This window comes from Nipponia nippon, unplaced genomic scaffold, assembly GCF_047370975.1.
Source record: "Nipponia nippon isolate SJK-2023a ecotype South Korea unplaced genomic scaffold, ASM4737097v1 scaffold_5, whole genome shotgun sequence".
NCBI classification, from domain to species: domain Eukaryota; kingdom Metazoa; phylum Chordata; class Aves; order Pelecaniformes; family Threskiornithidae; genus Nipponia; species Nipponia nippon.
In genome coordinates, this window is record NW_028262369.1 from 383,056 (window position 1) to 406,165 (window position 23,110).

The 23,110-nt window shown below is 39.7% G+C and overlaps 2 protein-coding genes across 6 annotated transcripts in view; one reads left to right on the plus strand and one right to left on the minus strand.

The window, feature by feature from the left end:
* Nucleotides 1–23,110, plus strand: part of IFT140 (intraflagellar transport 140) — a 94,207-nt gene that overhangs the window by 35,798 nt on the left and 35,299 nt on the right. For all 5 annotated transcript variants that reach the window (XR_015699182.1, XM_087734118.1, XM_087734121.1 and 2 more), the window contains exons 16-18: nucleotides 2,389–2,536; nucleotides 4,125–4,256; nucleotides 6,574–6,770. Coding sequence is in view for 4 of the 5 variants with exons in the window: in XM_087734118.1 (XP_087590244.1) it covers nucleotides 2,389–2,536; nucleotides 4,125–4,256; nucleotides 6,574–6,770 (477 nt within the window). In the remaining variant the exon portion in view is untranslated. The remainder of the gene's footprint in view (nucleotides 1–2,388; nucleotides 2,537–4,124; nucleotides 4,257–6,573; nucleotides 6,771–23,110) is intronic.
* The window catches only part of TMEM204 (transmembrane protein 204), a 31,488-nt gene continuing 15,458 nt past the window's right edge, over nucleotides 7,081–23,110 (minus strand). Inside the window, exons 2-3 of the mRNA XM_009462522.2 lie at nucleotides 21,737–21,892; nucleotides 7,081–9,264 (exon numbers count right to left, since the gene is read on the minus strand). Of these exons, the coding sequence (XP_009460797.1) occupies nucleotides 9,020–9,264; nucleotides 21,737–21,892 (401 nt within the window). The 3' untranslated portion in view covers nucleotides 7,081–9,019. The remainder of the gene's footprint in view (nucleotides 9,265–21,736; nucleotides 21,893–23,110) is intronic.

Sequence of the window (23,110 nt, forward strand, 5' to 3'; positions counted from 1 at the left end):
CATTCCTCTGTCTTTGCGTAGGAGCTTGTACAAATTTAATTATTTTATTTCTAAAGAATTAATTAAAACTGGTGCATTGTATGTGAATCAGCCTGCATCCCTGTCTCTTCCAATGTGGGAACTAGGGAGTGTCAAGCAAAGGTATCAGAAAGCAAGCACAAAATAAGCAGGAGGAGACGGTTCATCAGACAACATGTGGCGGAGCTAAGGAACTCCTTGTCAAAGGCAGCTATAGATGATGAAGGAGGGGTTCACGGAGGTACTGGACAAATTCATAGCAGAGAAATGCAGTGAGAGTTATTGGATGTGTGAATGCAGTGAGAATTATTAGATATGTGGGAGCCATATCTGGCTCGAGGCCTCTGAGAGGAGGATGATTGGGTGTTGAGGGTGTATGCATAGAGGTATTATATGGCTGGAATCAGGATCCTGATCTTAAAATAAAGAAAAATCTTGAAAAATCTTGGAAAGCTACTCTTTCTTAAAGAAGCTGGTCTGTGGCAAATACATTAGAAATCCTAGCAGCAAGGCAGCAAAATGCAGTGACCTAGGAGTTCTCATGGAAGTACGGTGGAATGTTAGGGTACAAATTCCCATCTGGTTTTACAATAATTTTTCTGACTGTATTTTTCTTAAGAAAAAACAGCATTAGAATAAAAGATGGTTTGTTTTTTTAGCAACTATCTGCTATAGACCTTACAAGCAAAAAAGGATTTACTCTCCTTATCACTGAAAAACAGAAGAAACTACCCAGCCCATCAAAAACTAAGGACAGTGCAAATTTGGGGCCTTATGTGTTGGTCGGTTATGCAAACCATCTAATAATGAGTAGTGAGAAAGTTGTTTTCAGGTGTAGTATCTTGTGTAGCCCGACAGGGGCCACCACAAACTAGTAATACTATTTCACTGATACTTAAATGCTAGATGGCATCTGCATGAATAATCTATTTATCAGTGCTTTGTTTTAGAGTTATCTTGAAATTGGAATGAGTAAACTCACCAGAAAATAATAATAATAATCTACACTTCCCCCCCTTCTCTCTCTCTCTCTCTCCTCCTGAGGCAGAATTTAAACAGTCCCATTTTTTTTTTTTACACAAATGCTGTTTTTTTTATTTTGCAAGTAAACTATTTTGAATTCAGTGGCATGGATAGGACACTGTATTTCTGCATCCCTTTGAATCTCTCCCTTAACTTGCCTTCCAGTCCTTCCCACAAAGTTCATCCTTCAGTGGTGACAGCAAATGAGAAAAATATTTTAATGATGTCTTTGGTTTCTCTCTTTTTTAAAATTTGACACCTATTTATATTCTGATTTTTATTTTTTTTTCAGAAGAATCCTAAGCCATTGCTAAAAGTCTGATTCTATATGTCTAGAGTCTTAACATGGCTGACACTGAAGCAGTATTTAAATGCCCAAAGGAGGCAGTAAAATGTTTCTTTTTTTAAACTGCTGCCAGGGAGTGGCTTTCCTAAGGCTGCAGGGGTTGTCCTTGTGCTTAACGTGCTATTTCGCAGTGCCTGCATACACGGTATAAAGTTGAAGCACGGTACCGAGGACGGGGAGTGAGCTGTGGCATAGCTGGAGACCGAAGTCCCCCAGCTGCAGGTCCGCCTCAGCTGCAGCTCTGGAGTTTCCCTCGGCGCAGAGTTCAGCAGCTCAAACCACTGATCACGCTGCACGCCAGGTCTCTTTGCTGAACTCTCAGTAGAGAGAGAGATCTGTTGCTGAGAATATAAACTATTTTCTTATTTTTTTCCTCATCAGTTTAATCACAATTGCCTAGTTATGATCTCTTATGGCTGCTGCTTAGCTGGATTTGAACGTGAGGCGTAGGTACTAGAAACTCTCTCTGTGCTGCTTATCTAAATGCACATCAGTGTCCTCAGGCTATCTTTAACCTGGCTGGGCACTTCTAGCAGTGCTGGCAATAAGCACCTTGGGGCAGGTTGTAAAAGCCACAAGAAGACAGGGCTGAGGGTAGTCCTCACGCTACAGTACCTACACCGGTAGCAGTCACCAAGGTAGATCATTTGAAGGACGTTCAAGTATTTCTGTAGGACATGTAATCCCAGTGGAGGCAGATTTTGGGTGCCCTTTTTTTATTTTTTGTGGCAGTACCAGCTTTTTTTCCTATTGAAATGCTTTATGTCCTATAGTCATGGTTAACATATGCAGAACAAACTAAAAGTGGCATTGCTGTGTGTAAAGTGTTAGGAGGCAGGAAGATGTATATATGGTTAACGTTACAATGCAGAGGTACTGGTATAGATGACTGATTATCATCTGAAAATTATCCCTTGGTTAAGTCCTTTATTTACATTCATGCACTGAATGGGCTGGAGTTTTGTCCCCCTTTCTACTTTTTTTTCCTTGTCTTTTGGCAGGTCTGTTGTGGAGTATCCAGAGTTGCACAGTCACATCCCTGCTTGCCATTTCTGGGACCAGAGCGAACCAAGACTTTTTGTATGTGAAGCAGTTCCTGAAACGGGCCTACGATTTCTAGACCAGAAGAAAAACCAGACTGAGAGCACAGTATGGACTTTTTGTTTGTTTGTTTTACCTTGCTTTACATAGTTCTCCCTGTCCGACTAATAAATCAGTGGTCCTTCATTAAGGATGTGGGAGTAGGTAATATACGTTATCTTGTACAAAAATGAGTAGTGAAACGACATGTTTGGTGTCTGTGGCTTCAGGCAGTCACTGTACGTTAGCCTTCTGTTTTAGGCCTAGCTTGCATACAGTGATGAAGAAGAAGAGGTGATTTCTTTATGCTAGAATTTTGAGGAGGATCATAATGCAAACTTGTATCTGGACTACAGTGTTTCAGGTGACATAATTGAGTCAATTGATAATCTAGATGTTTGATACTTATTCTCATTTTTAAAAAAGAATACAGATTTTGTATCTTGAGTCCACTTTTAGCAGCAAGAATTAAATTGGTAGAACAACAGGGACCCTACTGCTAAGGTGAACAATGAAGTACACTCTTCCCACCCAGTTCTGACCATCTTCTGGTTTTCTGGACAGACATTGTACATCTTTATGGTACTACCCAAATGATCTTTTATGGTCTTTATTACATTAGAAAAAAAAATTCATTTTTATTGATCAGAAATGATCTAATCAAAGATTTCTTTCATCAGACCAACAATTGTTCCCCGCTTCCGCTGCTAATGTGCTTGTCGGGGTCCTTACCATTTTGTCTGTACAGAACTGCCTGTTCTTCATAAATATTCCATTGACTTGAAATGTCCATGTTGATTTAAAGCTTTCCGATTCGTGCATGATTTTAGTTAAACCTCTTCCAATTAGAGATAGAAAGCTCTGTTTCTTCTGCTGGTTGAAACAACCTTAGAAAAATCATGGGAAGATCAACGTAGAAAGGAGGAATGGAATAGGGATGTCTCAAATGGCCTTGCTAGGGTCTTCTAGCAAAGAGAACACCACTTCAACTAATATTCTTAATGTAAACAAGTAAAAATATTTGGCTTCTACATAAAGTTGAAAAATAAGAAGATATAAAAGGAGTGCAACTTTTTGGCCCTTACTCAACAGAACTTTTAAGGGTGTGCTTATCCTTTAAGAAATGAGAAGTCTGATTAACTTTTGGAAATAAATGCTTCATTTTGACTTGAGTCAGGTCAATATTTAAGCTGTTACAGAAACTGTTTTTAAATGGCTGGTATATTCCTTGGGAACTCAATGCAGTCAGTGGGCTGCTGAAATTTCAGTAGAAATAATATAGGATTTAAAAAGAAAAAATTGTTGAAAACAGTTGGGAGTATTTCTTTGTCCTGAGTCACATCTGTCAGGCTTCTAGAGCAGCAGTCTGCAGCCAGGGACTTCCCTCTTTATGGTCAGTGAAGCTGGTTCCTGAAAGGCAGAGGTGGAGGTCCCTGTGCAGTAGGAACACAGTCTGTAATGTACAGTGAGTCGCTGGCTGGTTACGGTAGGGAGGAAGCATGCAGCTCTGCCCTCCACAGCAGAGGTGTGTGTGTGAATGTATATGTCGTATTATTTTCAAGAGAAGGTTCTGCCAAGTGAATATGGAAAATAAAAACAAAATGAAAGAAGGATATTGCAGCATAAAACCAAAACAATGCTTTGCTTCCTTTTCCAGATGGATGTTTGGATTATATCATTCTTCAGTACTGAAGAGCATGGCCTTCTGCTTCAGGACAGCTTTCCATTGCCTTCAGCCTACCAGGTTCTTCTGGGCATAGAGGTGCCACATTATTACTTTGCAAAAAAGGTGAGGAAATCTTTAACAATTCCTTCCCTTCCCAGAAGTTCAGGCTTTTCACTGCGTAGGGATCAAATTTAACCAAATTGAGTCTGGGGTGAGTAGAGCAACTCCAATGGCAGTTGCTGCAGCACGTGTAGAAATGACATAAGGATAATTGTAATGCGGGTGTACTTGGCAGTGTTGTGGAAGTTCTACTGAATTGGCTTTTCACAGTATTGCAAACTGGGTGCGACATAGAGCATAGGAGACACAGTAATTACCAGGGAATGCAACTGAAAAAGGGATGTGAACAAAATTCTCTTTCTACTTTATGTAGTCACTGTGCCTATTGCAAGTAAGGGGGGTGTGTGTGTGTGTGTTAACTTTACGTAGGCCATAAGAGGGGACGTTTCCTACTAGCTTCAGCAAAAACAACCCATTTTCTTCTTGGAATTGAGCTTAATCCCCACAGAATACTGAAGAGAGCAAGAATACTCATCTTGCAGTATCACCAGATGCGTATGTGCTACAAATACCAGGAATGCAGGCTTTAACTTCTTAAACTTGAATATGAATCCAAAATTGCTTGTGTCTTAGGTAAATAATACCATGCATACTGGAAGAAATTAAGCCTGTTACCTACAGATTGGTTTTCTGGTTAAGCTCTGACCTGAGTTTCTTAGGACAGTTAAGATGATGATTTGCACTGCTCCCTTTTCGTAGGGGGAGCTTAACAGAGTCTGTTTATTCTACCAAGGCATTTATTTTTGTAAAATCTGCAGGAACTTAACATGAATGAGACTTCTAATCCTTTAAATCTTCTGAATAAGACAGATCAATGTGATCACATAAATCTAATTTCATGTAGTTTAGGAGCAGTGTTAAACAGGGAGAATGTATCTAGATGTTTTTCTACTTCATATATTTAGATTCAGAGCAGTACTTTGCAATTTAGCCCCCTTCCAAAGAACTGACTGTTGTCACTCTTTCTGTGCAGATCTAGCTTTTAGAGTTGTGCTCTATTTTACTTTTTTCTTTTAATTTGAAAGGTCAAAGGTGATTTACTGCATTTTCTAATCTTTCAACACTTCCCCCCATCATGTCTCATGCAATTTTGCTTTGATATTATGTCTATTTTTTTCCTTTTTTTAAAACTCTGTATGGACTATTGCTGCCATTAGTTGTTTTTTCGGAGGGGATGTGTCTATAAACCTGTAAGTATCTGCATTATTTTGCTCCTCTTTGTTCATTCTCTGCTTTTCTCTCTTCTGTTTCCATTTTCTTCCCTCAGTAGGTTACTGTATCTTAGTGACTAAACTGCTTGTTATATAATAATTCATTTGGGAAACATGATTTATTATATGAACAGTCTGCTTTAAATATAGCAAATCCAGTTGATGCAACAAGTCTGTTTTGAGCAGCTTTCATTCCAGGGTTTCTCCTTATTCATTATAATGTCTCTTCTGTCCTGGTTCCAGAAATTCCCCAAATAGTAGTCAAAGGCATTTGCACTTTTGATTTCTGTCTTTTACTGTATCTAATACTTTCATTGTATAATAATATACTGGTTTAATTGGCTTCTGTAAACCTTAATATTTAGTTATCTAACTATACAATTGGGGTAGAGTATATGTGAAATTTGGTATTCTTCATGACTCAGATGATCTTCCACTGTGTTTGGCTTGTGAAAGTTTCCTTGTTATGCTCTGGACAGATCACTTAATATTGATGATTGACTTCATTCTTTTTCTGAATAATGGTTAAACTGCTTTGAGCTGCCTTTCAATGACTGGTGAAAGTATTACTGAAGCTCCAGAGGCTCCAGAACTGCCAATTGTATGGGGAAGGGTTCGAATCTGAGCTTTAGTATTCATAAGCTTCACATGAAGGCAAGAATAAAAGAATTGGGTCTATAGTTAACTTTCAGAACAGCAGACTCATTTTTGAGATGAGACTAACCTTAGAGAAATGTTTATCTGAAATCTCCAGAAATCTGGGGACTTAAAATAGTAGTTGCTACTATATTCGTAATTACAATAATTATAATAATAACAATAATTATGACTGTAATAATAGGAGGCTGCCTCTCCTGTGGTATTTTACCAATTTCCAAGCTATCAGTGACGTACTGTGATTGTTAGGATATGCTAATCTCTTCTATGACATTCCATATTTTGGGGCATTTCCTAGGAAGTTCTGAAACATTGCAACTGTTGTCACTATTGAGCATGGTCCCGCAGAAATAGAAAACTTGGACTGTAGTGGAAATAATGTAATTAATTACACATACAAAGGAGTAAGTTTCAACCTACTTGATACCTAAATGATAACATTCACATTTTAGCCGGGAGAAGCTGAGAAAGGACAAGCGGAGTCTGGCTCAATAAAGGTCTCTCAGATGGTTGCGAGAAGACCCATGAGAGATTTCATTGGATTAGGAGACTGTGATAAGACTACTCGGGATGCCATGCTGAACTTCAGCTTCTATCTGACTGCTGGAGACATGGATGAGGCCTTCAAATCCATCAAGCTGATAAAAAGGTATTGTAAGTATTTGTATGTATTTCTTTATGGGTACAGTTTATTTTTGTTAAAAGTTTGTATGAAGTTTTGATCCCCCTAAATTTTCTTTACTTTTTTGCTCTCTGATTTCATTCCCCCTTTCATTTTTAAGAAGAAGAAATAATTTTATCTTACAGACATTTTAATGTATTCTTTGCTTATTCTTTGTCTACAAGACGTTGCAAGCTCTGTGGGTTCTTTTTTACTAAACGGGGAAAAAATGATTGATAACAAGCAACGTTGTTCTGTGTCTGAATGGCAAAAATCTCACATTATCACTAGAAGAAAATGAACATTCACAACTTTACTTATACATCTAAAATAATCACAGTAACACCGAGTATTACAAATTTACCAACCACGTAGCTGATTTTTAAATTTAAATGTACATTATTATAATATGGATATTGCAATATTAGAAGAAATAATATAATGTCTTTTAAATATTCCAATATTTTATTTTTAAAAAACCCTGCAATTAATCATAGCATATTATTTCTAGAAAAGATTTTCCAGAAAGTAACGCAGGCAAATGAATACAAATCTTAGTTGGTTTTTACAAACCTACTGCTAGAAGAAACTCTTTGTCAGCTTTATGGTATCCTACCCTGATAGTCTAGAACAATGCAGTTGTTCTAGAGTGTCAGCCTCTGCAGAGTTTGCTCACTTGGAACATGGTGCAGAGCAGCAGTTGGGCTTGAGTTTCTTATTACATCAGAACTGAGTGCAGAACAGAACTCAAGAGCCAGCTTGATGATCACATTTTAACAAAGTGTGGAAAAGTATAGTGGAAATAATGATAAAGAAGAAAAGCAGTGTACTCAGCTGGGAGTGACACACCAGTCCTAACGAATTTGTAACATTTACAGCTCGTGGTCCTTCAAACCTATCAGTAACTGTGCTCAGAGTAGCATCCTTAGAGTTTGCCTCTAGTCCTGTATCCTAAGTATTTCTGCATAATAGTTTTTGACCTGTTTTTCTTCCTGGAAGTTACATGCAGATGACTTTTGTGAGCCCGTGTGCGTCTCAGGGTCAGGCTTATAAACATTATGCCTAATTCCAAAGGTACTAATTATTTTCATTTCATCACCATATTAAGTCACCAGGCAGGTCTTTTTAAAATCTCATCGTTAAGTCCTGTATATGTGTCGTCTTCTCCAATTTGGGTGCTTGAGTGGCAGTTACATTCTCCAATATTCACTGTTACATGCCTCTGAGCATTGCTGGGCAGAGCTGGGTGTCCTGACCTAGCGCTCTAATCTGAAAATGTCACAGCAAATGTTAAAGCCAGCTGGGAAGGAAAGAAATTAACTTGGGCTGAAATATCTCTTCTTAATAATCGTTTCCAATAATGTAAGTTAGTAGTATCCGTGATTATTAGGGAGTCCAGGTAACCTTCTTCTGTAGGTATTTGCCCTCATTGTAATACTGAAGTAGATTTTTCAGCGACATGAATGGCCTGTTCTAGCTGCGTACCCTTTTCTTTTTAATGGCATGTCTGTTCACATATAGGATAAACCCAAACCTTTGTCTCAGGATACAAAAGAAGTGTCTGAAAAAATGCAGCTTAATTCTTCTGCATTCCCTTACTTTACAATTAGAATGGTTAGAGTTGCTGTTGCTTTTTACTGTCTGGGCTGTGCTGTGGCTGGGGAGCAGGTGTTGCAGCTAATGAGAAGTTCCTTGAAGAGGGGCGGATGGAAGGACTAAAGCTTAATGAAATTTAAACAGCTGTTAAAATCATCACTAATTCTATAGTGAGTTTTCTGCTTTCTCAGATTGCCTGTTAACTCCAAAGCTATTGTCACTGGTCTCCTATAGCTTTTTACATTATTATTAGGGAGCAGGATAACTTTATGCAGACGCAGAAAATGTGTTTGGTTGTCTCTTTTCTACATTCTCATTGCATACACTCTGTGTCTGCTACAGCTGACCCTGCTGACATGTAGCTGTGATGCTGTCAGGATTCTGACAATCCAACATTCTGTGCTGTACAGCAGAGGGACAGGGCAATATAATATAATATATATAAAATTATGTGTTTTATACATATGTATATAGATGGAGCCCATCCAAATAATAATTGAGGGCCTCTGCCCACAAGAGTGAGCTTTGTGATGTCTTTCAACCCTTACTTTTAAATTATAGCATATATTTATAGAAAACAACTCAAAAACAACTCCAATGCAGATCTCCTTGGAGATCTTTCCCCTTTCAAGTCCACTCTTTCAGCACGGTGACTCAACGTAGTCGTTTTCCAGGCCACGGCGAAACCGAGCGGTCAGGGTACGGCTAATGACAATGACCCGGGGCGCCATGCAGTCCTCACGCCGATGAAGGATGTTCCATATGAGAATGGCAGCTGCTAGCGTGGCCAAAAGACAGGCTCCAATGTTCAGATAGCAAGACCAAGAGAGGTTGGTGTATGGTCCGATGCGGTAGAAAGTCACCAATCCGATAACCAGAACGAAACCTGCAAGGAGAACGTGAGAATTATTTTTGATGTGTTATTCTCTTGAACTTCTGTAGTGGCAAGATGCCATAGGCCAACATTCATGAGTCTGTAAAGCCTGTCCCTCCCTGCTATGATGTGCTGTATGTGTTCCTGAGGGCGTATTTGGGCATACAAAGCCTGGGTGCCTGAAATGGAGTCTCGATGTTAGCTTTGAATCAGTTCACTCTGATTTACATTTCTTACTCCCACTTAGCTGTATTTCACGTTGTGTTTTCTTCTCCATCCTCGTCTCACTTACACAGATGTCCTCTTTCTTATTCCTGTTGCCAACACAGAAAACTGGTATATTAATGATAATGAAAATCTTTTATTCAGAATATGGCACACTTATTCTGAAATTTTAAAATGTTTATTTAAGGCAGGCCACTGTTGTAAACTGCAAAGATGATGAATAGCTAAAATCTTATAGAAATAATTAAAAAAATGTACAGAAGCTTAAAAAAAAAGGGAAGGTGAAATAAATGGGATTTTATGGTCCTGCTTTTCCTATGCTGGAAAAGAGTGTTATGAGGCAGGAGTAATATGCCTTCAGAAGCTACCAAAGGCAAGTTTCCATTCCCTTCCTAACCTTAAGCACAGTAGTAAGTTCCCTAAAAGGTAGGTAATATTAGAGTAATAACACTGCTCTTGTCTAGCATTTCCATCCAGATGTCACAATGTGATTTGTGAAAAAACTGAAAAAAAGTTTGTCCACATTCTTTTTGGTAGACACCACTGAAAAACAGTAATGTTATTTCAGAGGTGAGGCGGGGTGACTTTTCTAGTCATGCAGGAGGCCCATATTAGAACAAGGGGCAGAATCTGTATCCCTTGACTCCTGCTTTTTTGTTACTAAAACTGTCCTTTCCCTGAAGAATGCATGGATAAGCACACAATCACTTTTCTGCCCTCTGTTTATTGTATTAGTCTCTCTTCCTGTCCCTACTCTCAAATAAAACTACTTTTCAGCTTTTTAAGAGAAGTAATTTATACATGTGACTAGATCGAAACAAACATCCAAAGAGGCAAATATGCCTCACTAACCGAAAAAGGGTTTTCTCTTTGTTCTCCTACACACTTCCTTCACCACCACCATGACATGAGAAATATCACTGACAAAAGGACCCCTTCATGAAGGAAGACTAGACTAAGCAAAGGCCCATAAACAGCCAGAGGATTTCTAGATACCCTCTTCCTAAGTTCATGGGCAAGGACAAGTCAAGAGCAAGTAAGTCCCAGTGGCTGCATGCTGTTTTCTCAGTTAGCTGTGCTGCTTGCAAACGCTGTTCCCACAGATCCGCGGCAATGCTCTAAAATGGTGTGACACCTGGCTCTGGTCCTTGATTTTCCATGAAAGAGCACATCCTGAGTATGCCTTGTATCAAGTTGTTTTTTTTCTAAGAAGAGTACTAGTAATACAGTGAAGATGGGAAAGACACAAATTACACACAGGTAAAAAAATAGAGGAGGGAAATGAAATACAAACAGGAGAAGAAAAAAAATAAATTGCTACTTACGTAGGTGTGACGCTTTTACTATTCTGAGAGTAAATAATGTGAAAGTTTGAATACCCCTCCTAATGAAACAAGCAATGAGTATTAATTCGGGAGACGTCTGGCATCCTCAGCTCTCTTGTGTCTACCTAGAAGGTGGTTTGTAACTCAGTTGCTTGCTACAGCTTCTCCTCCTGAAATAGCACTGTCCCACAGAGGGCATGTACCAGAGGGGGTTTGAAGTGAGGCATCTCTTCCTAAGGATATATGAGGAGGAAATAGGTTCTTACAGGAGGAGTAGCTCTTTCCTGCTCTTTCGCCACTCTGCACTTTGCTCTGAAAAAAGCCTAACGTACTCTGGATGGGTTTTAGGCTGTCGAGTCAGTTATAAGGACAGTGATTAATAACTCCCTGATTTTGTCAGTAAGTCTAGTAGTTATTTAATGGTTCAGCTTAGTTATGAATGAAAAAGTTTCATGTGGGAAAAATGTGGCCACATGGAGCACACTGACTTAACTGAGTTGCAGAAATCACTGATCTGTACAATAACCGTTCGCCAGCACTCCCAAGTTGAGCCTGCAGACTTACTTAGGAGGCCGTTCTAATGTTAGCCAAGTTGGAGATGGGATCCCAAACTAGTGGTCATCTAGCATTATTTCAGGATACGCAGGTTTGAAAGTTGCTTCTCAACTCCTCTTCAAAAAAATACTGAGTTATGGTTGAGGTAGAAAAAGGTTGCGCTTTTGACAAATTAAGCTTAAATCTTCATTTTTTTTCAGTAATCACTGGTGGATGACAACCTTATATCAGATTATGCAGGCTTTTTAAAATCCTGGTCTTTTGAAGCCAGGCAGATGTTATCCACATCCTTGGATGAACTGTTGAAGGCAAACCACCTGTCTTTGAAGGAGTTAATTTTTCTGTATATTCATATGCTTAGCTCGTCACCACGTGCAAGTGGAAATGTTCTCTCCTCGTGCGTTCAGAATCCTCACTGAAGTTTGCAAATGTGTTTTCAGCATTCACAGAATGCTACTTTTGTCCCCAAAGCCACAGTTAATTGTGCTCTTCCTTTTCTGTGATGTTTCCTTGAGTTGCTTTTGAATTCTCATGACTTTGGTGTTATCTGGGTCTTGTATGACTTTAATCTTTTTCTTTATTGTTAGCAGTAATAGTAGAGCTGGGAAACAAAATAGTTTTCCCTCATTTCCAGTGTCATTCTCCAAGTTCGGTTTGTCCTGAGGCACACGGTAGAGGGAAGAAGGGGAGATCAGATCTGTATTGTGGAACACATCAGGTTTCTTTAAACTCTCCTCTGAGATGGCCCGGTTCCTCATCTGTGAAACCTAGATGATAAAACTTCTTTTCTCCTATGTTTTGTTTTGTGTTTCACGGCTTCGGGAGCAGAGCGTGCTAGTTGTAATGTACTTACAGAGAATGTGTATCTCTACATCTACGTTTGAGGTCTTTAGGTTTTATAATACAGGTAAACACTGATAGTGCTTTGCTCTCCCACAGGTTGCAGTCTACTTTTCAAAGGATGATAGATACCAATTTTCTCATGAAGGTAGGAAACTGAGAGAAAAGGAGATTGCTTGCGCCTCCTGCGGCCAAGTTGTGGACCTGTTTCTTTTCCTTCTGGTGTAAAATTCGAAGGAAGGAGGGTATTGAGGTACAAATCAAGAGACCCATCTTACTGATGAGTCTGGCACATGACAAAACTTCGTGTGGGCAGTTTTTCTTTCAGAACTCTTCCAGTTCACATACGCTTTCACAGGGGATCCAAAAAGCATTAAATAAACTTTAAAAAAATGTGTGAAGCAAATCATAAAACCTGAAGTAGGAAGAACTTTGAACCTAACCCATTTGTACCAGTGACCGCTTAAAGTTACCTCTAAGGGACAGTTACAAATATTAACAACAGTCCACTTGACACTATCTTGAATTTGAGGCTCTCTTGGCAGAGGGAGTTAGGTTCAGGAACACCAGTTACAGAGTAACCCTGATGCGATGTTGTGTCTTGTAGCTTAATTTCCACTTATTGAATTGTGGCTAGTGCTTTCCCACTGCAGGTTTACAGGTATTTACTCTACCATTATCTCCAGCTTAGAGAAGTAATGGATGATTAGCGCTTCTAGTTTCCTTACTGAAAGTCAGGTCTGCTTGTGCAAACCTGCTGGGGAAAACCTTTAGGGTTCCTGGTGCATGTGAGAGCTGTACTCCCGTGAGCACGAGTTTTGCCCCAGTCTTTGCTCACTTAGCCAAGGCAAGCAGCAGTGGTCTGTACACATTCCTTTATGGCACAGTAGAGTAAATAAACACTGTAGGAATATTTTTAATATTTAAACTTTTTTCCGAACACCCAGCTTCTGATTAAATTACTTAGCTTTTTCTTTCTTGCTTATGTATCATTTATGGCCAATTACTGTCCTAAGTGGCTACACATCTCTATGCTAAACCAGCCATCTTCATGAGCTCCCTTACATCTGATGGAGAAATTATCCACCAGGAAAAAGCACTAAGGTTTCCTTACAGGTCCCAAAATAAAACTATTTATGCTAGCAAGACCGTTTCCCTTTGCAGGCCCTTTGCCTGAACCCTGATCAGATGAGCAGCCAGTCGCGCAAGAGGCTTTCTCTCCTTTTGCAGTTCCGTGCCAGTGTCTGAGCTGGGGGGAACTGGGAGATAATGGGTTTGAGAGCTCCCCAGCTTGGCAGATAGCAGGAGTGAGTCACTGGACCTCTTGAGTGAAAAACGTTGGATCTGTTTAGAATACTTTGCTGCAGGCGAGGCGGGAATTGACATTTAAGAAGAGAGAAAAACATGACAGAGGTGGGAGAGCTGGAAGCACGTTCCTGGAGAGTTTCCATAATTAGTTTTACAGTTCTGCCAGTGTAAATGAGCTCCAGAATAAAAATGTTGCTGTGAACATTATTTTCCAACGTTCTTATTTCATATTAGCATGACCTGATATTGGATCTATAAATGTAGGAAATCCAGAGCAAAGGGTGAAGAAATCGTATTAATCCCAAAAGACTGAGTTTGCATAGGATATTTAAATTTCGATGAATGCTGCTTTTGTAAAGATTATGTTGTAAGAAAACGCCCAAAGTTTGTTTGGAGAGATTTTGTCTGTAATAACTTAATCAAAATTAGACTTCTTGAAGCAAAGTGTTCCAGTGTGCTACTTGTGTTTTCCTTGCCCTTAGAGTGGTCGTGTTGTACACCAGCCAAGAACTGAGAAGGAACATTTCGTAGCAAGTCTGTTCTCTCAATGACTGGGCAAACACATTCAATTCACTTCTTTGTGCCAGCCCGGCCCTTCTCCTTCAGGGGTTCCTCTTTCTTAGGGAAAGTAGATTTTTAAATTTTTTTTAATTATTCCTCTGGTATATGGATGTATCTGAGGAACGATGTCTTCCTAGTTTGGATGAAACCTCACGAATTACGTGTGTACCGTTTGGTTACAAGCCCTAGTGTACTGATGCAGTAATACTCAGTTTCTGTAAGGAGCGAGAATGAAACTGAAGTTTGGCTAATGTTTTATTTTTACTAACACAGCTAAAGCAGGGTATTTTCATGATATTGGTATCTCCTGTCTTGCTTGCTGCCTTCACTGTGAGTGTTATTAGCATTAGGAAATCCGACAACGTTTTAATTTGTTGCCTTTGAATATCGTTAAGTATTCAATTAGCGTTTCACTTTTGTGAGAAATTAGTGTAGGAAAAACGGTGCTGGAATTCTGCTCCTACTGATGGTTGTGCGATACGGGTATGACTCAGTTAATGTAAATATACTAATGCAGAATTTGGCTCTGTATTCGGACCAGTTAGAAATACATCTATAAAAATTAACCTTGTATCAAGAATAGCTTCTGTCTCCGTGACTAAAACTGACTGTGATGACTTTTCACTTTTTAGATAGATATTTGTAACAGTGAACAAAAATGTCTGAGTTTAGTTTCAGTATTCCAATAAAGTACCTGGAGGGAGACAGTTGGCTTCCCAGACTATTTCTCATAGGTAACTCTACTAAAAATAACCAGAAAATTGCTCTACTTGCCATACAGTTTGAGGAGGGCTGCCGATGGGAAATATTTCTTTAAACTTGGATATGAAAACATTTTCATCTGGTTTTCATTTCTGTTTTGTAGCGATGACAAGACTTTTGGATGCATGGCTGAGTTTTCCTGAATTAATTCCATTATGTAGCCAATCAATTTCAGATCGTTTTATTGTGTATTGTCTAAAGTCTGCACAGAGGCCACATCTTTACTAAAAACCCTGATGAGATTACTTAAAGTACTTTATTTTCCCATAGAGCTGCTGTTTATCTCTAGTTGTTTCCCATCCGTAGCAAAACAAGCCTGGCTGGGGGGGCTTTTCCGCTGGGGAAGGAAACAGATAACGAATTCACTAGGAAGACTTTTGGTTGGGACAGTATTGACTGTGTGAGAGGGGGTGGGTTGGGAGAATGTTACGTTTTGAACTTACATTTCAGATCTGTATACTGAATTTCCTGTTTGACTGTAGCTGGCTGCAAGCCAACTACAGATTTTTAGCATTTAAAAAGAACTCTCATAGTCACTTTTTTACTTCTGTGATAGCTGGGGTTTTTTTCAGACACCCCTTAATTTGCGTTCCTCTTTTTTATTAGTACATTGATAGTGCAGCTGAAGAAATCTATATTATGTTTTTTTCTGGGTCTGTAGAAAATCTATATTGGGAGTTATAAACCTCCTCTTTACAGCTTGTCCTATAGAATGACTTTTGCTGCCAGGAAGAGGGAGAAGAAGGAAAGCAGAGCAGCCAGACTGTTGTTCAGATTCACGACCCACGCTTGTGCAGCAAAACTGCAAACAGGGAGGGGAAATTTTTCACCCCGCTTCTCTATGTACCCTGTAAACATTTACAGGGAATGATTTAGCTGCAATGAGTCACAAGCCTGAATATGCTGCTTGTAGGAGCTCAACTGTATTTATCAAAGTGAGATAGATTCCTGAAGTGTGATTGCTATAGAATTTATGTAAATGATTAGTCAATTAACACCTTTTCCTGTGCCAGCTTGACACAAGAGCGTTGTTAGAGTGCAAGGCAAATGTGGAGCTTCTGTAATAGTTGTGTGTTCTTCGTTGCGGTACCAGGCTGAAAGCTGTAGAAGTATGCTTGCTTTGGTTTATGGTGCCACAGGGACTTTAGTGGCCTTTGAGTTTTCAGTTGTACATCATTGAGTACAATAGAAACTTCTTTCCAAGGACTTTGGTAGTAACATCTCTTAAAACTAAACAAGTTATGAGTAGCAAAGCTTCTCAGGGGCATTAAGACCCTCTTGTCCTTCACTTTTCACCACTGAATTACAATGGTTTTCTACTTGTGGTGCTCTTTGTTTGTCAGTCCCTCTGTGTCTTTAACCTGATGAGGCTGGGAGACGTAGTCAGCGTAAGGCAGTGAATTCTACTTTATGTTGGTTGGAAATCTTCAAAGGGAGGTGCAGAGCACTGTTTAACGAGTTTAGGTCTGCTGACAGTGAACTTGCTTTCCTTGGTTACCTTTTGGAGGTTTCTTTAGAAATTATGCCAGTCCTTGAACTGAAGGTGGAAAAGCATTCCCTATGAATTAGACGTAATTCCTGTGGGGCAGCTGTTTAAATAAGGGTAAATGTGCAGACTTTCACACTGAAAGTCGGCTGCAAACATTGCTTGGCACCTCGGATCTGGAGGCAGCTGGCGTCAGTGAAAACTCTGCTTTTGATCGCAGTAAACCTCGCTATGGGACACAGGTAAGAGCTCTTGTCAGCCTGAGCAAAAACAACCTGTGCAGAGAGAAGCAGTCATCGACAAGTGATCCTCCTGGAAGTTGCCGTGGTCATCTTCTGCTTCCATTTTTCAAATGCTCTGTCCGTCTCCTGATGCATCAAAGGGTAAGAGTTGTGTAACTGTGGATCTAGCTAGGCAACTCCATTTGAGACTTTTTAGGAGACATCTCCATGCATATATATAACATGCATGTTCATAAGCAATAATGTGAATATTTGAGTTGAAGAACTTCTCATTTCACATGCTTCTTTCTGCATTACTGCATTATTTCTAACGCTGTGTCTGTCATAAAACATGTTCCTTATACTTGCGTAGCCAAATGATATTTATCTGGCAACATATTTGTTACCATATTTCTAATCAGAATACGGGCCCTTGACATTGAGATGCTACAACAAATCGCCTGCTACTCACATCAGTATTTAGACACGAAGAATATAGACAGATCTTCTCCCTGCTGCAGTTATACCAGTTGAAGAGTTAACACGCTTCTTGTGAGCTACCGCCCTTTCCAGTTGGCTGGTTCAGCTGCTTATGTGAACCATTTCAGTCAAAATAAGTGAGATAGGCTTCCATATTTTAGGACCTTTGCAAAGGCCGTTCATTTTGCAAACATGTGAAAACAAGATCATTTTATTGTGTAGTTTGCAGTCCACATAAAGAATGTGCAAGTTTGGCACTGAGGTGAAATAAAAATGAGAAATAATGAAAACGATTAGCACAAATCAAGCAGTCAAGTTCTCTTTTTGTTAGGATTTTTAGGTTATTTACAGTGTCTCATTTATTTGCTTCCTTTTCAGGAAGTATTAGGTTTACAGCTCCATAGGTTTCATCTTGGAACAGATCTGGCTTGAGGGTGTTGTGAAGGAAAAAGGTGGAAGGAAGTAATACAGAAATCAGGATCGCATTGCTATTGTGAATATCTTCAGCTATATTCTCCAAAGGCTGCTTTGCTGGTCTGTTCTGCATTAAGATTTTTCTGGATATGAACCAGCCTAAAGTTATAGTACCCAGAGAGAAGGTGAATGGTCTAACGATTGATTGATTTAGATTTAATAGCACAGAGATGAGAGTATGCGTGAACTCAGATTTCCTGTGATGCGCTAGGGGTCTGGAGTGAAATACACCGTCAGCAGAAAAACACAGTAGGAAAAGCTGGAATGCAATGCTTGAAATTCAAGAGAGGTGAGACTGTAATTTATTTGGCTGTAAATGACAAGCTCAGGAGGAACACAAAACTTTTTAATCTTCAGGGTATTATGTATCAAGGTAATTTAATGCTGAAAACAGATTGGCAAGAATGTTAATCGTCATGATTCAGGTTTATTCCAATTTTGGACTTTCAGAAACTAGGATGAGATCTCATGTAAGGGATATTTTATCCCAGATTTTCCCCATTATGTTTCTAACATTTCACTCTAAAGTCTGTGATAATCACCATTGTATAAGATCAGAGACTTGGCTAGAGTCCCTTAAGGTCTGATCCAGTCTGGCCGGTTACTGCTTGTAGTAGTTTAATATTCTCTGAAGCGCTCTTTATTCCCTATCCTGTTAGTATAGACTTCCCTTTCCAGCTGCTCTTCTGTCAGCTCTGTTATCCATCCTATATTCAGCACATTGAGTTTGTAACAGTTCCTTGGAAAAAAACAGAAAACCCCGATCCCTCTAGAGGGAAATTTCTGAGCGTTAACACAAAATTCCACATACAACACTGGTTCCATTTTCACCGCAAGCCTTTTCCAAAGCAAACAGCTCGCTTTCCTGTTAACTGGGAGGTGTGAGGTTGCGGAGCTTTGGAGCTGTGTGAATCCCGTTGCTGTCCCAGGAGCAATGCTGTTTCCTCTCTTCTTTCCTTCCTCTTTGCTTCCTGGGGCTTTATTTTCTGTCAAAGGTCCATCCTTTTTGAATGACTGTCAAATGCTTGTGCAGGTGGCAAAAGTGAAAAAGCAGCGGAGCTTGGAGTCATCGCAAGCTCTGGTGGGATCAGAGATGGTTGATTTGAACTTGTGACAGAGTTTGGAAGATAATACTTGGTACACTTAGCTTTCTGAAACAAAAAGGACTTTTGTTCAGACCCTGGGAAACTGTAATGAAACCCACACATCATGTTTCAGTGGGTAAACTTGGACTAAAAATAAGTAAATCGTAGGTTGACTTTGTGATTTTGAGCCATATACTCAAGCCTTCCTCCGTAATATAAGATTTCATTCTACTAGTGACCATTGTGGTTCTCTTCAGCGCTTGCTGGCATATTCCAGGATGAAAGTTAGAGATCAAACAGAAGTTGGAATTAGAGGGGACATGATTCAAGAGAACTTCTTCTGAAATTACTGCCAAGATGAGCAATTGCAGAATAATTCTCCAGATCACTTGGATTTTGAAAAGGAAAAAAAGGGAGGTGGGTGCTTGTGTTTTCAGTAACATATTTGAAAGTGTAATGAATCGAAATTACCCAGCCAGTACTCAATGGATATTTAATAAGATGTAAGTGTGTATATTCTTAAATATTGTTTGCTCTTCTCATGCAAATGACCTGTCTGGCCTGAAGTACATCGGCTTTAACCCTTAAAATGAAGGAGGGGAGAGCTTCAAAGTGATTTCTGTTGGGCTGTTTGGTGTGGACAAAGTGCTTTTAAATACAAGCTTTGTGTCCACTGTTCTGATGTTTTTGCCTAATACTGCTACTTTACTTTGAAAATAGATGAGGGGTTACCATCTTGGACTGCAGGCTCAGAGGCTGAGTATTACCTGTGGCTTATAGGATAAGGGACGGACACTTTCTTCCCCTTCAATAAAGAAATCGTGGTCTCTAGATACAGCAGTAATCCTTCATCAGAGCAACAGAAATGCGGGACTTGCTTGCCGTTTGCACATATGTATGTCTGAAATGTCTTTGATATCAGACAAAAATGTATAAAATGCTGTCGCCTGGGCCCAATCCAGGGAATTTGGTGGATGGGGCTGACTTTTGTGGCCAGTTTGAGTGGCTCAACATTGCAGAGCACGCGTTGGGTTCTGCGAAAGAGGAAACAGCCTCTCTTGTCAGTGCAGGCTGTACTGTGAACCGCCTGTCCTGTGAGTGCAGACCCTCGATTACCCAGGTAATCAGCAGCTGACGTACCACCATCCTGGAAAACTAGGGAGATCTCCAAGAAGCCTATTTTATATTGCAATAATGGCAGATATGACGACCCCTCTTTTTTCAAAAGTATACATTCCAGAAGACTTCAGCTGGTTGTTCTGGATATCAGGAAGGAATTTGTTTAGACATAAAACTTCCATTAAGATAATGAGATGTAAAATGAATATCATGTTACTGACTGCAAGGCAGAAAACCATCTGATGATGGTGAAGGAGAGCATGGCATACCTGCGGAGGAGGACGGGGGAGGGGGGCAACGATAGCCACCAAAGTCATTGCATTATTTCTGCAGACGGGAGACCTTTGATTCATATTGCGCAATGTCTGTCTTTGTAACTGTCACGAGCTGCCAGATCCATCTCTTCACACCTCTTGAACACAGGCAGATGAACTCCTCGATTCAACAGCTTCTTCAGCCATTCGCATTAGTGTTTTGTTAATCGTTCTGACTCTGGCTTTCTTCCCCTCTCCCTTCCCAGCACTGGGGATTTCAAGGTTCAGCTTGCATAACAGGTAATAGCAGGCATTTCCTTCTCCTGTGTCGGGATATCCTGGCGCCCTTCAGTCTCTCTCTGACTGTGTTTAAAACAGACTTCAGCACAGGAAAAAAAAAAGGAAGAAAAAAAAAAAAAAAGCCCAGTCTAAAATTAGCAGCCTTGATAGAAGAAAGGCACACGGCTGTCCACTGTGCTGTTTGTCAATGAAACAACACATCTAAACAGGGCCAGAATGCATTTCCTCTCTGGGAAAAACAGACATGTCAAGTTTTGGGGAGGATGGGAGGGAGCGAGAGTAAAGCAGGCATCACACCGATGATCGAGAGCTATCCAGAAGGTATCCAAAGACCGTGGTGTACATGAAGAGGCCGTAGGGAGGTCTCGCTATGGCAGGGTTATATATGTGTCTCTAGGTAGCACTGACTGATGCTTGAGGGTCTTGCTGCACCTGGAAGCTGGATCAGATGTTTTGAGAGTTACAGAACCTCTGCAGTCTCCTCCTCTTGTTTGGATTTCAGGTTCATCTTCCTTAATGGGTGTTTATTGCCATGAGGGCTGTATTTAAATGACCTAGGCTAGATTCTGATCTTGCAGCAGTGTAAACCTGAGGTCTCAGCAGGTTTATACCATTCTACATGTTCTGAGTTTTTAAAGTTGAAATTAAAATTTAAAATAAAATGGTGTTACTTTATTATAACCTGTTGTTTACATTAATAATAATGATATATTTTTAATCTGATCTTGTAAGCAGCCCGAATGTTATATTCCATTAATGACAGTTTCGTGCATGGATATTTTATAGGATTGGACTCTTGGTGTAATGAATACTGAGTGACTTATTTTATACAGTAAGGAAAGATATTATTGCAAAATGTTTACAGTTTGTTGCCAGTGCTGTCAGTATGGAATTGTGATAAACCATTTCCTCCTTTCCTCATTCATTTCTGCATACAGTCTGTATCCATGAGCATTACTGTGGGAATTTTATTTATAGCAATATTACGAATTGACTTCAGCTTTCTTTGCAAATCTGCTAGATTGCAGATGTATCTGTCTATCAAAATGCAGCTGATGGTCATTGAGTAAAATTCGGTTAGCTAAAGGCAAATAATCATGTTTCAGCAAGACTTCAAAAATGTGCTCGGCCATTCTGCTCTACTTTTGAACAGTTCCTTTGGTATATTTTGTCCTGCTAAATTGTGGGATTAGATTGCATCCAGTTTATTTCTTTCATGTTTGCCTTCCTGGTTTCATAGGAAATAATAAAGGCTTGTTTTTCTTGGTTCGCAGAAGACTCATTCTGATATATCCAAGATAAAAGCTTCTATTCACGTACTGCAGAATCTCATGGGGAGGGCTTTTAAGAGACAATGAGCTTACTTTTAGATTTAGGCCTTTTTGCTATTCTTTTGTCACTTGAAAGATTTATAAAGTAAGAAACTCTTTTCCACCTGGATTTAATAGAGACTAAGTATTTTTGCATCAGTAAAAAGAAGTGGACTTACTGGCAAGTTGGAACACAGCAGCTATGGCCTCCTCCCACCACTGGGTATCCTGAGAAATGATAGGGAGCTCCATCAGGCCCAGGACGAAGATGAGCTGGCCAGCAGTCAGAGCAACAGTGGCGATGAGGTTACAAGCACGCATCATGTCGAACTGCACTAGGGAAACATAAGAAGTAAGCATAAAGTTAAAATGATATAAAATTGGGGAAAAAAAAATCCTGGCTAAGCAGGTATGTAAAATTTGTCAGTCCATAGAAAATGATTCTCAGACACTATTCCTACTCCCAGCAGTCCCTTGCTCTGACTGCATTCCCTGTGGTCTGATTAAGAAAAGATTTTTCTTTAGGATGTGTATTGAATCTTTCCTTTAGTTACACAGCATCCCATAACTATCGCTTCAGTGCGAAACAATCTTGTACGAAACAAGCAGCTAACTTCCAAGGATGGCCCGCTGGAGGTGCTTGACTCTTGCCCTGTGAAGATTCTACATATAATTAGCAGCCAGAATTGTTTGGGGTAGGAATGGTGTTTGGTTTGCATTTGTGTGGCACTAATTGAAATGGAACCTTAGTTCATAAATAGGTTTTCAAGGCTGTAAAATAATAATCATCCCAAAGACAAATCTAAAACACCCTGAATTTTTTTCACCTAGTCCATCTGTATTGTCCTAAAAACATTCTGTGGATGTTAATGCTAACATCTTATTGGTTTAAGGGAGCTTTGTATAGAGGATTCTTAACTTTTCCTTCTTTTAACACTTAATCTTTTAGATGCACTGGAAAGACCCTTGTATTTCTATCTGTGTAACGAGGGAAATGGTTACAATGAAGACGTCAATGCTTGGCAGTTCTGAATGAGGTGTTATGGCATAATTTACATGTATAAGTAAAAAGTTACTTTTTTAATATATATTAGTTCATATATATATATATATATATATATATTAGTGAGTGTTGTTGTGGGAGTCTACTGTCGACCACTCAGCCAGGACGACACCACTAATGAATTATTAATAAATAATTAATGATATCTCTAGATCAACTGCCTTTGTACTTCTGGGTGATTTTAACTTCCCAGACATCAACTGGGAATATCATACAGCAGACACAAACAGGTCCAGGAAATTTCTGAAGCCCATTGAAGATAACTTCTTGGTGCAGATACTGAGGGAAATGACTAGCAAAGGTGCCCTCCTAGATTTGTAGTTTTTGGGCGAAGTGGTGATTGGTGGCTGGCTTGGTCACAGTGACCACCAAGTAGGTGAGTTTCAAATTGGTGGTGCTAGGAGAAAAACTGCCAGCAAAACTTTGACCCTGGATTTGGGGAGAGCAGACTTTGGGCTGCTGAAGGAGCTAGTTGGCAAGGTCCCCTGGG